The sequence below is a fragment of the Rhea pennata genome, chromosome 2 (genome assembly GCF_028389875.1).
Source record: "Rhea pennata isolate bPtePen1 chromosome 2, bPtePen1.pri, whole genome shotgun sequence".
NCBI lineage: Eukaryota > Metazoa > Chordata > Aves > Rheiformes > Rheidae > Rhea > Rhea pennata.
The window spans coordinates 110,318,077-110,331,165 of record NC_084664.1 but is presented as its reverse complement, the minus strand read 5'-3'; the positions used below and the strand labels follow the sequence as shown (position 1 = coordinate 110,331,165).

Here is a 13,089-nt window from a genome sequence, read left to right as displayed (position 1 = left end):
CATTTATTATTCCTAAAGTGTGGAATTTATGGTTCCTAAGGTGGAATTAAAGGGGCATGGAGTTTTCAGGTAAGTATATGCTTTCTATCAAAATGGATTACTTATACTTCCGAGAATTTGAGTTTGCAACAAGCTTCCATTTTAGTTTTCATTGTAATGGTAAACTCTTTGGCCAAAACCTGCCATTTTTACACTGACAGCGAAATGAATAGGCAAAGTCTGAAGAGGACTCATCCAAACGAGTTTCGGTTCCAAGTCATTAAAAATAATTATTTCAATTAGAGTTTTATTTTGCTTTACTCTGGATCTAATTTTGCACAAAGTTTCTTTGTTTCCTTCAAAGCACAAGCAGCTTTCTCAAGTTTTCCCATATAAATGAAAGCGCTTCGGAAATGCATGCTTTGGTGATACGTAAAGTGATGAGAAAATAACGAAGTGAGTCTAGGAAACAGGGGGTCATTCGGGGCGGTCGATGGGAGTTTTTCCTGGCCAGGAGACAGTGAGCGAGGGAGCATGTGGATGTGGGTGCGCGGGGGGCCCCGAGCCAGCACTGTGTGCCTGCCCGCGGTGATGCTGCTGGCTGCAGCCAGAGCCCCTGTGCTCCCTCCCAGGGAGCCTGATGTGGTAGGGCAGGGATTGCAGAAAAAAAAAAAAAAAAAAAAAAAAAGGAGACTTGGAAGTGATGCCAGTGTCAAGACCAGGTACTAATTTCCTGTGTTTTTGTGAACTTTCTACCTCCCAGTAACATTTTAGGCCTCAAAGATTGCCCAGATCTTAGAAAATAGCTGGCAAAAGGGACTGGGGACCTCAAATTTCCCGAAGGAAAAAAAAAATCAAGGTTTCTAAAAACAGCATAGAAATGCATCTGCTCTCAAGACGCTCCTTAAAAATCATTCTCATTTACAATTTTCATCCCTCATCAGCACCTGCATTTGAAGATCAGTCCCGTAAAGCAGTTTTATTCCCCTCTCCTGCCGTTCAAAGGGCAGAGTATGCATCCAGGTGTCCTGCCTCTAGTGAGCCTGGTTTAGGACCATAAGGAATTTTACAGGAATAAAATCTTGCAAACACCATGCAATTGTGTCTGCTGCAGCCCGTAATTCTGGCTTCTGAACAACAAAACACAACTTCCTGCAGCAACTCTGAAGGATGTATGTCCTAATACATGTACGGTACTGTCCTGCTTATCGCTTTTTGTCGCTGCATATCTGAGCAAAATTTCTGCAAGCCAATTGACTTGCAGTTGCACATCTGCGCTTTCTGGGTGCCCTGCCTGAAATGCTTGAAGGAGGTCATATTTTCAAAAGAGGGTTCCTTTCAAATGTCACAACTTATCAGACTTTGTACAGGGCCAAATTATGCAGTTCTTTAATCAGTATTTTTCTCTAGAAATCCTTAAAGTAGCTACTCATGTCTTTACTCTGCTCTAAGCACTCTTGTTGTAGGTAGCATCCTCTGAGGGTGAGCAAAGAAAGAGTTTACCTGTAAGGATCTCCTTTTTTGAGATGGTTTAGGACACACAAACAAAGAGCAAGCAATGACTTAAATAGTAAAAAGAAACAGTTTTCCTAAGTGTTTTAATTAACAGAATGAAAAGTGCATGAATTTCTTGTTGTCATAGACACTGTCATCTGAGAAATCCTGATTAAAAAGAAAAATACTGCAGGTCTGTGACAGTCCTTTCACAGGGCTGTCTCTAGGCACCCTCACGCATACATATTACTCAGTCATTAATCTTCTGCACCTAAGCTGGGTGCAGTGGTAAGTTTGTTGTTGCCGGGAGAGTACCAGCTTTCTCGGGAACGGTGGCCCCGACCAGCGGTAGAGAGAGGCTCTTTAGCTAGATGGTTTGGGATTTTTGTTTTGTTCTGCTAGAGCAGCAGGACCTGCAGGATCCTCGGTGAAACGTAAGAGCAGCGGCGCTGGCTGGCAGCCGGGCGAGCGCAGCGGCCACGCGCCAGCCCGCTGCACGCCTGCGGCCGAGGGGCAGAGGGAAAGCCAGAAGTCTGTCCAGGCCCCTCGCAAATCTGCGCTTGCTGTTTTTTCAGGCTTCACAAAATAATCCAAGTTTTGTATTCTTGCCCCGAGGTTTTTCACTCGTTGTGTCCTTTGACCAGGCATCCCCGCTGCCTCACTTTTAATCACAGCAGAGCAACGGTAGTCAAGGATTAGGGACCATTAAATACCTCTCTGCAAAAACTGCAGTATGTTGTGCAGTCCCCTAAAAGCTTTGGTTTCAGAGAAGAGAACTAGAGCTTGATACTTCCTGAAGCCCTAATCCAAGATTCACTGAAGTTAACGGAAATGTGAGAAGACCTTGAAAAACAATCAATTAAGTGGTGTGATTTTGGCATAGAAATATATTTCATAGCAATACCTTGGATTTAGTCATGTACAAATGGTTAAATCTCTGAATTTTGCCTGGTGATTTATAGTAAAAGTGCCTCCTTTCTTTTTTATGTCAATAAGTATAATAAAAAGGTACTTTCCCAGAGTATTTTCCCAACCTACGATTGCCAGCAGGTGCAACTTTACTCTTCCCAAGCATTTTGCAAAGCTTTCTACATATTAAGAGATTATTTGTAGCTGGCAAATCAGATACGAAACATGTGAGGAAGTTCCTGTGCTGATGTACTTTGGCATGTCAAATACCCAGAGTTTAGAAGGACTTTGGAGTTAGTGTCAGAAAATTATATTTCAGAAGCTGAATCTCCTATTAGCTTCAGAGACCTCTTCTTTACTGTGCAGCAACAGCAAGCTGTGCAAACAGGATCAATAAACTCAATAAGCTCTTAAAATTTATGCATTTTGGACTGTGGTTACAACCTTAGGACACCCCAGCCAGCATCAGCTTCCAGAGACTTGTGAAGTCCGTAGAGCTACTTATCTATTTCTTATTTCATTCTGCCTTTGAGATTGGATGTGCGGCAACACAACCCAGAGAGCTGTGGTGGGATTTTTCCATTTTACTGTTGAAGTGTAAATGTTCTTAGCAAAAGGCACATTTTATAGTGGGCATGTAAAGGTACGAAGGAAAGGGCAAAACTTAGCCTTTGAGAGAAAGCCCTCCAAACCAAGTGCTGTCAGTCTCCATTTATTATCATAAGCGTGAAAATACTGTGTAAAGCTGTGCATCTGTATTGCATGTTAGGCTTCTTGTGTCTGCTTAAGTATTAAAAATGTGAATAGATACAAACACAGCAGGATAAGTTGTCGGAGATGAGCGATTCTGCCCTATTAGGACTACTAAAAGCATAGAATCAGTTCTCAAGAGAAGTGAGGAAACTTGGATGTTTTGACTAAACAGATATGGACTAAACAGAAGTACTGGAATAAAATACAGTGAAAAGGCAAAAGAAGAAAGACAAAAGAAGAAGAAAAAAAGACACATGCCCATGCAAAGCTTCCTACTCCTGCTTTGTTTGTTTGTTTGTTTTTTGATCTTTATGTAAGAACTTAACATAAGAGACATGGTCCAAGTCCCTTAGTCTTGTATCGCAGTAACCAGCAAGTTGCTTGAGTAAAGACTGTTGCCATGGGTTAAGGATACTAGAGTTTTCTAGACATGTGAAACAGTCTTTTTGCTGTTTTAAGAGAAAGTGAGTATGGCGTCTACTTTCTCGGTTTTGTTCTCTTTTGCCCAGTGCTGAGGAAAAATAGTCAGACCCCTAACAGCAGGTACTTAAAGAGGGCTGAAAAGCAATACATTTGAAGGAGTAAATTCCTCCTTTGGGCAATTCCCCTGGAAAGCAGCACTCCCCGGAGCCAGGGAAGGCTTGAGGCCACAGGCAACAGGGTCATGCTCCCAGGCAACCATGGCCCAACCCTAGAAGCAGCAATAATTGTGAGGGATAAGCTATGAGCCTGCTCACAGCAGCGTATCCTCAGAAGAACAATTCCTGGAGAATTAATCTGCTGTTAGCTTCCATGGCTGTTTTCATAATGCTTTTGTGCACTTTGATTTTTGGTGTTTACAGGAGCGTTTTCCTGCTTGGGCTTGTCATACTTCTTTCCAAGTGCATCTACATGGAGCAATATTTATCTTGCAGAGTTTGTGTCAGGATTTCTTCTAACACGCTTTTGCAGACTAGTTTTACTAAGTAAGTGGGGCTTTTGCAGTTATACTGCCTCTCCCAACCAAAATTCCTTACCCTACTGACCGCTTTCAGCTGAAGCTGGACTCTTAGCTAGCCTAGCACTTTTCTCCTGTGGCAGTAACCAGGGAAACCTGGTGCTCTTAAATCTGCTCCTCCTGGAGCCACATGTGCTATAGGTTACCAGCAGGCTGCTGGGGCAGCGCGGTGGTTGCAGGAGCTGCCTCTGGTTCTTGTCACCTGTACTTGCCTTGGCCTGTGCTCCACTGCTTCTTAATTACAAATGCTACCTCTAGCTTGAATTTCTTTCATACAAGTTGATAGCCTTGTCGCTGTACCAGAACTGACTTTATCTGTACTTGAACTGTGGCTCCTGTGACTTGCTGAATATGTATGTCTTTGGGGTGGCACGCCGTTATGTGCGTTGAATGACGTATGGGAATGTGTGCTACAGGGGGGGATTATATGAGGTTCAAAAATGTCACCGGCTATCAGCGTGAACATCTCATCTTTTTACTCTATTCACAGGAAAAATAGAAACATTCAGTCAGAGGACAGTGCCCTTACGACTGTGGAATAATAGATGGGCAACCAAGGATTACAAAGACTATCTAGGGCATGTTCACTGAGGATCATCTCGGTTGACCTTTAATCTCTCTGCTTCTTTAGAATTTCATTTAATACTTTATAAAAACAGCAAGTTGTTCTAATCCAGGGGAGATTGAACATGCTTGTGCTTATAGTTTTGAACATGCTTGTGCTTATAGTTGTCTGCTCATGGAAAATTTTTCTGTCTGCCCCCCAGCAGGAATAACAGTCCCGTAGGTGTTAATTCATTAGTGCTGGAAGCACTGACGTTTGGCAGCTCTGCATGTCTTCCTCTGCAAAAACAGATCCAAAACCAGGATTTTTTTTAGATTCTTGGATATTTACTCTCTACATGTATATCCTAAACACTACAGACGTTTCAGAACTGTGTGTTTTCTCCTTCTCCTAGTGCTGTAAGTTGCTGCATTAACCTTGGGACCTGCTACGAGCTTGGGGCTTCACTCGGCTCCCGCCCTCTCCTTTAGCAGCGCTGTCCCGACCATGTCTCTCTGCTTCTCTCCATCACTGTGAAGCTCCATAGTTTGCTTTCCAAGTGCGGCTCTAAAACGGGGACTGGCAGACCACGTAGCGTTACTTTTAAAATTCTCTCACGAGCAAAAAATGAAAAGGCTCCATCCCTGTTTGTGAGCAGGGTGAGCGTGGGGGCTGCCTGCTTGGTTGGCGTACGGCACAGTCGCGGCCCTGGCGGGTGCCGTGGGGAGATGGCGGTGCAGGGGGCTGGCAGCAACCACCCGGTAGCTCCGCTGGGCAGTGCTGCTGCCGCTCCTGCCCCTGCTTCTGTAAGGAAGCTGCGGTTTTGATTTCCTCGCCTGGCACAGGGGCTGCGCGGGAAGCTGGGCGACATGCAATCCGCGGAGGGAGGAAAGGCTTGGAAGGGCGCACTTCCCCTCGGCACGTCAGTGTCGGGTCACGGGTTTAGCAGGAGGGGGGAGAAGCAGGGCTATTGGTGGCCCTCTCCTCTCTCTGGTTTACTTCACCTGTAAAGGAACCAGAAAAAGTCCGGTCTCAGAATATTATAATTTTCTTTATATATCATGACATGTGCCATGTAATCTGGAGAATTTATTTCTCAACACAGTGTCGCTCATGGGGACTTCTTCTAATACATTTTGCTGAACTTAAAAAGTAAAGAAAGCGTTTGCTCAGAAGCATCGCGTAAGTCAGCGATACACCACTTGGAGCTGAGGATCTTGGCTGCTTGTTGCAGCAGCTCCGGGTGATATCAGTAACAATCACGATATCCCCGTGCCGCAATCGCTTGCCAGCTACTGCTGTAATGGTTATTGAGGAATTGTTACGCCAGTGGATCTTACTGCTTTTAGGTCCCCTCGTCAGCCTCCGCTGACCCAACTTGAAGCAAAATATTCTCGTGTGAGCGGAGCGCTGACCCGGCCCGGCCGTCTCCCATCTGCCTCGTCTTCCCTCCGAGGCTGTCGGAAAGCAGGCCTAACCCTGCTGCTTCCTCCCCTGCAGCCTCTTCCCTGCTGCTTCCTCCCCTGCAGCCTCTTCCCCAGTTTGTCGGACCCCGCTGCTTGTAAAGGCCGATCCAGGTAACACAACCGCAGTGTTGGCACGCGTGCGAAGGGCACCGGCGAGGAGCGAGCGACAGCCAGTGCCGCGTGCAAGCAGCAAGAGGCGAAGAGGAAGGAGGCACTTCCCAAGCCCCTCTTCATTGGCCTGGTGCAGCAGAGTGAGGAAGCGCTAGGAAAATGTCAGCCGGTGCTGAAAGCTAGTGGGCTTTGTTGCTTTTTTACTCAAGGGATGGCTTTCATCCTCGACTGTACCACTTGTGATGTTTCAGACATGGCTTGCTTTGCTAGGTCACGTGAATGATGAATATCTCAGTATTTCGAGGTTTCTAGTAAATGAAACACACATGGGAATGAGTGCAGATATAGATCGCTTGCGTCAAAGCCGGCTTTATCAGGGCTTGGTGAGATATCGTTTTCAAGGGCCTACAGCAATTGAAAAGCAATTAGTATTTCATTGTATTTCCTGGCTCCACTGACCATCCCGTAGTTACAGATGAGAGTCCACCTGGGAAAATCTGCAGCCGTGCTTTCTCTGTGAAATGCCCGTGTGCAACTCTGGAACAGTTTGCTTTCTAGATAGTAGTAATCTGAAAGCAGCCTGCTAAGCTACTGGTATATTTAGAGCAAGTGGTCACTCTTGCATGTTTTTTTTTTTTTCGGTTGGTTGGTTTTAAAGTCATGTCAGCTCTTACAGGCAGTACTTTCTAATGAATGCAAACCAAAATTGTGATAATCCATTTCCAAGCCATCAGTCGCAAGTCATCATCACACATGGAGCGTTACTTATACAGCTCATAAGCCAAAGCAATGCTTGTGCATAATTCCTCGCTCACCACAGTAGCAGAAACTGCCTTTACAGCCAGATTTTTGAAGCCAGCCTCTCTGTTCTCTTCAGTTGCAAACAGTGTCACTTCAGCTGCTGACTACTTGATTTTGCAGGTTCAGTTTGATGCGCGTACGACGTCAAGCCCACATCTGCCTGCAGATGCCAGACTGCACCCAAAATGACTTGCTCCTGCTAGCAGCAGTGAATAGAAAGACAGGCTGGCTGATATTAGGAGCTGATTCTCTCCTCTTTTTTCCAGGTCCTTCTCTACTGCCTCCTTTTGGCACCTATAATCTCATCCTTGCCTCTTAGTATGAAAACTTGTGACATATCGTATGTTCACATTTTGACTGCTCTTAACTCGGACTTTATTTCAGCGTCTTCCTCAACATCTAGTTCCAGTGTATTGGCTGCTCCGTACTGTTCCCCACCATGGTAATCTCACTCTCTCCTTCTGCTCTCATTGCTCAGATTGCAAGACTCTTCCCGGGTCTGTTAAAAAGGGATTTCACTGAAGGACACACTTTATCCCTTCTTTTTGCTTGCTGAGCTCCTAGAGAAAGTGAAAATCACTGTGTCTCTTCCTGCTATTAGTACTGTGATCACTGCATCCAGCAATCTTTTTGAAAGTTTAACTGTTACAATACTGCACAGTTTATTAACCCCATATGTTAGCATTTCTCTGTAGCCAAGAGATGTGGTCACAGTCAAACTCTAGTGAAACTGTGAGTAAAGAAGTTTTCTGTGGAGTAACCTCTTTCTTAAGGGACTACGCTAACCAAAGGAATAGTAAAGTCTTGTTTAACCATCTTTGAAAGACTTTTCTTTTTTTTTTTTTTTTTTTTTTTTGCCAACTCTGGTTGGTCTCCTGAGTATAAAATATAGTATAAAAATGTTCCTTCTGGCATAAATTCAAACTGGCTTCTGATGGCAGTTTGCAGCGTATCAGAGGGAAATGCTCCCTTATTGTGCCATTTTAAATGCAGTCCCTTAGACCAGCAGTGTATTCCACTTACTTCCTTTCGCAGCAGCACCGTCTGACCTTCGTGCTGATAAAACATCAGTTTTGTATGTGTCAGTCAGTATTTCCTATGCAGACGTAGCCTGGTCCCGCAGCGGTAAGATGGAGATGTTCCTCTCGCATAAGGGAGGTCACAGAGATTGTGGGTCATGGGGTTCCTCGTGGTCATGCCTGTGTTTCTGGTCCTGCCCTGACCCTGGGAGGTTTTGCGCTATAACCCTTGATATTCGCTCTGTGAGGCACCCCCAGAGACCTCACATTCTTTCTCTTAGGCTGAGGACAGACTCACCTTAGAAACTGAATCTCTGCATCATGGAGATGCAGAGCAGTCTTCCAGCCGAACGCTGATCAGCAGGTTGTGCTCATGCGAAGCAAGCAGGATGGTGTGAAAATGCTTAAAGCGGGGCCCTATCTTTGCATTATGTTAAGAACTTGTTAGTCTGTATCTGTGAAATCCGTTTTTTTCAGCGAGGAATGGTGTATACAACCTCCAAAGCCAGATCCCTACCTGTTATTTTTCTCATCACTTGATATACTTCTGTTACCTAAACTTTGTCTCATATTATTTCTTACAGCTGAGCAAGGGCTTTATTACTTTCTGCTGCATGCCATAGACCACGTGTTTATATCACCTAGTTTCTCAAGTTATATGTTTATAAATGTAATGTTTTGTCTAGGTAAGAGCAAAAGGTGCGTTAGGATTTGACACAAGATTTTGCGCTTCTGGCAGGATTAGTGGTTCATTATAGTAGTGCTTTGAGACACCCCCCCCCCAGAAATTGGTAAACTCAGCCCTGACTCTGAGAGCTTGCAAATTAAGTGTGGTAACTGGACAATATGCTCTTGCTCGAGTTACTCTTGCTTGAAGTCACACGGTAATGCGCCGTAGCTCCTGAATTGCAGCAACCCGTCCTGCCCACGGGGACGTGATGCCGCTGTGACCGGTGACTGCTTCCAGCCACACATCTGTCTCCAAAATAGCGCAGTGCTGAGGGGAAAAAGGCGAAAACACAGTAACTCTTGTTTATCCTGACTAAGCTTGTGTAACAGGTTTTCAGATGATGTTGTCAGTGTTTAAAGTCTTTTTCATTAAACTGTTTCAGTACCCAGAAAAAAAACATTTGCCTTACCAAGAAAAAACATTTCTCTTACTCAGCTTCGTTAGTTATAGGAAATCACTGGATTAAAGTAGAGAGCAGATTAACAAAAATAAACTGTCGAATGTCTTGTGCATATGGTGCTGCGTGTGGATGGCTTTTAACTGCTTAACTGTGAGCAACAAAGAGCAGAAGGCGAGATTCATCTCAGCGTGCTGTAACGATAATTTGTAGTAGCTCCGTAGCTGAGATAAGCCTGCCTTAATAGTCAGAAAAAGCCACGAAGCCACGGGAAGCTCGCTCTGGTTTCGTACGCCTTGCGTGTCCCCCGGGGTTCCCGTCATGGTTTGGGGCGGCCGACGGCCGGGCGCGAGAGGGGACGGAGCTCGTGAGCGGGATGCTTCTCCCACCCCGCTGGAGCTCATCTTCTGCAGACCCTTTAGTATACCAGCTCCTTCGAGGTGGGCTCCGGAGGACAAGGTTACGCTCTCCGTTACGCAGTTGTAAATGCCAAACGAGTGCGATCAGCGCGGCGGGCAGCACGAGGTTAACACTGGTTGCTGAGAGCAGGAGTTAGCCGGACGGACGCTGCAGCTGGCCCCCGGCTGGGTGTGCTGCTCCATCGCGCCGGGAGTTGTCCCTCGTGCAACAGGTGTAAGTAGAGGTTGCCGCAATATAATCTTGCAGCAAATAGAAGAGGCTGCACCATCAGGCTGCTCATTAGGGAGTATCATCCCGCAGGCTTTGTCTGCCTTTACGGACCGAAAAGTTAATGTTTTGTCTGGAGTTTGCCAAAATCTGCTGTGTTGCTTGTCAAAGTGGTAAACACGCAAAATATTGGTTTTGTGCAAACTTACTGCAAGTGACTGCAGGCCATGGCAGACAGCGGTGGAATAAGCCACAGCGAAAGGGATCTGGAACAGGCAGAAAGGAAGAAACTGCAGATTGAATTAGAGCCTAGTATTTGCTCTTCCTGCATATAGGGAGTGGGCTCCAGCAGAGCTGAAACTTTGGGGCATAACCAAAGCAATACAGCCCACTTTTAATTCGAATTACTTGGTAGTTTCTAGCTTCCCACTTCTTTGCCTGATATCTGTTGTTCCCGTATGATACTTGCATGCTTTAATCTACATTTCTAATCTAATTTATGCCTCATCTAAATATATCCAGCTCACACTGGTTTGAACTTGGTCCTCAAACACAAGGTTGAGAGAGTTAATGCAGAAGCTGGTAACATTATGGTTGTGCTTCACCTCCCACTTCAAAGGAAAACTATCCTCTTCCGTCTGAGTTCTCAGAGGTTTCTGAAAACCACACAGTGGTGATGATATCATTTCTGTCTTAAACTGGTGTTTTAAAAAACTGCTTATAAAGTGATACAAAGATTTGCAAAACCAATCTCATCCAATTTGCAAAATAAATTCAGAAATAAATGGAGTATGTTTTTTAACCCGGTCTTTATCTGGGCTCCTCAGTGTGTTTGCTAGCAAGGATTAACCTATAATGTTATGTCACATGGCTCAAACTTCCTTGACCTTCCCTTTTTCTGTGGTGCTTTTCTCTGAGGTTTGCCAAATGTTTCTCACATCCACTGTGAATAGGATTCTTTGACTTTTGCTCTGGGTTCATCAAGCATAAGTCATTGCCCGATTCAAAAAGAAAGTTTTCCCAAAGTTGCGGTGGGCCAGAGGAGAGTAAAGGAGAGGTTTTGGCCTTTGTGAACTTTTAACTAATTTCAGTCCTTTCTCAGGGGGGAAATTTTGTGCCTTTAAAAATACACAGAAAAGGCCCTGATCATCTCTTCTTTTTTAGTGATTGAAACAGAAAATTAAATTGCCAGCTGCACAGGAGAATTTTGTCTCTTTCTCCTCAATCAATTCTATAATAGGGATCTCAGACTTGCACACTTCATATTTAGCTTATCAATGACATAGCTTTGCTTCTGTTTCAGAGTTCGCTGAAGAGAAGAGGCAGCAGAGAAATGCACAAAGAAAAAAAGGCATTTACCCAGGTATGGTTTTCAAGAACATGCAATTATGAGCAAAATCACATGATAAAACTCTGAATTTCTTTTTATGGATGTTTATAGGACCATCAGACACATTAACTAGAGTGCAATTAGGCCTTGCTCTACTGAGACCTTCCAGAGGTAATGTAGAAGCAATTTAGGACACAAATTTGATCTCTAAACCATGCTGCTTCTCAGGTTCGGTGTACTTATATCAGTAGATTCAGGCTGCAGGCTTTCTACGAGCAGAGAAAATCACCTTGTCTCACAGAGTAATTGGATCATAGCTTGGGGACCGTCAGCGTTTACATGTGGTGCCAAAGATTTTGTGCTAACGAAGGTCTTAGCAGCAAAGGCAGTTCACCCACGGAAAGAGCACCCAATGGCTTCAGCCCAGGGTTTTCTCCCTCATGTGCGGTGAACAGCACATGAACATCAAATACCTGCTTCCTCCAGCACAGGTAGAGTCTGAGCTATCCGCTTCGTCTCCCTTTGGGCACTGATTTTACTGAAATGCTGCAGGAAGGTGATCTGCCTGGTTTCCTCTGCTTTTTGTGCTGACGGTAGGGGCTGAGCCTTTCCCAGCATCTGTACCATTGCTGTTGTAGACGGAGAGCAGGGACAGGGTTTCACCTTGCAGCAGAGGAAGCCAAGAGCGACATTTTATCTTCATTAAAACAAGATTGTACCTCTTGTCCTCCTACCTCAGCAGGCTCAGCATGCGCAGCCAAGACTTACCGGTCTTAAAATCAGTTGATTTGTAATTATAACCGTAGTAAGTCATTAGAACATGCTGCACTTGATCTGACCCCGTGTGCAGCTGAAAGGGCGGCTGGGCGAGCGAGAGGCTGGCCGCCGTGCCGGTGGCACCTGTGAGCTGCGTCCTGCTTACCTGGGACACGGGCAGACCCAGCGGCCCTGCGGAGCAGACACGTGTGCAGCGCCGTCAGCCTTTAAAATGGGGCACTGTGCTTTTCCCCTGCATTGCCTGTTACAGAGACTCATTTAAATCATCGGTTAGGTCAGAGACTTTGTTTTCCTATGAGTCTTGAAAAATACATATGTGAACTATATATACATGCACACATGCAACTTATAAATGAACATATATGAAGGCAGGCTGTGTGCACTGGGGTCTGTTGCAATGTTGCCTTCCCTTCTCCCTGTTCTTGGAAATACAAATAAGTACGGAGAGGATGGAGTCCTTATGCTTGCTTTCTCCTGCCAAACCCAGACATTGAAAGTAGCCATGGTTTGCTTTGGAAAACCTTAAAAATTACTTTGGACAATTAACTGAGTAGCTCTGGGTCAGCTCTGCACCATGCACGACAGGAGAACAGGAGTACACAAAACACCCAGGGAAAAAAACATTTACAGTGTAGCTCAGGCAAGCAGAAGATTTGTGTTTGTAAATGAAAACATTGGGGCAGCCCTGCTCAAGGTGGCTCTTGAATTTTCTCCAAAAATTCCTTAGAACAGGAAAGATTGAGAAACGATGTAAATCGAGATGTCCCGGCTGATATCCAGCACCTGCTCGCCATGTCCCAGCTACGGGACATTACCCAGCGCTGTCCCCGCAGCAGAGTGTTGATTCAGAGCAAGGAGCTGAATGGGACCAGGGCGCCCCAAAGCAGGCGCCCAACGTGGTCAGCCGGCCACAGGTCCTGGGCCACAAATTGGTGAGGACAGGCATAGCCAGGGAGGTTCAAAACACTGCTTTTGGGGGCAGCCAACCCAGTGTGATTTAAATGCCTCAGCTGACATACCTAAAGCTGGATACTAAATAGCTTTAAAAACAAGAACTTGACTTATTCAAGCCCACAAGGTGAACCCTTTCTGCTTTTTTCCCCTATCCCCATGCATGTTTTGTGAGTGAAAAATGACCATGAATTTAGATTCTAA

General features: G+C 45.2%; 1 protein-coding gene across 4 annotated transcripts in view; it reads left to right on the top strand.

The window, feature by feature from the left end:
• MTCL1 (microtubule crosslinking factor 1) overlaps window positions 1–13,089 on the top strand; it is a 103,312-nt gene that overhangs the window by 40,118 nt on the left and 50,105 nt on the right. For all 4 annotated transcript variants that reach the window (XM_062570146.1, XM_062570145.1, XM_062570144.1 and 1 more), the window contains exon 4: window positions 11,131–11,190. In XM_062570146.1, coding sequence (XP_062426130.1) covers window positions 11,131–11,190 — 60 coding nt within the window. The remainder of the gene's footprint in view (window positions 1–11,130; window positions 11,191–13,089) is intronic.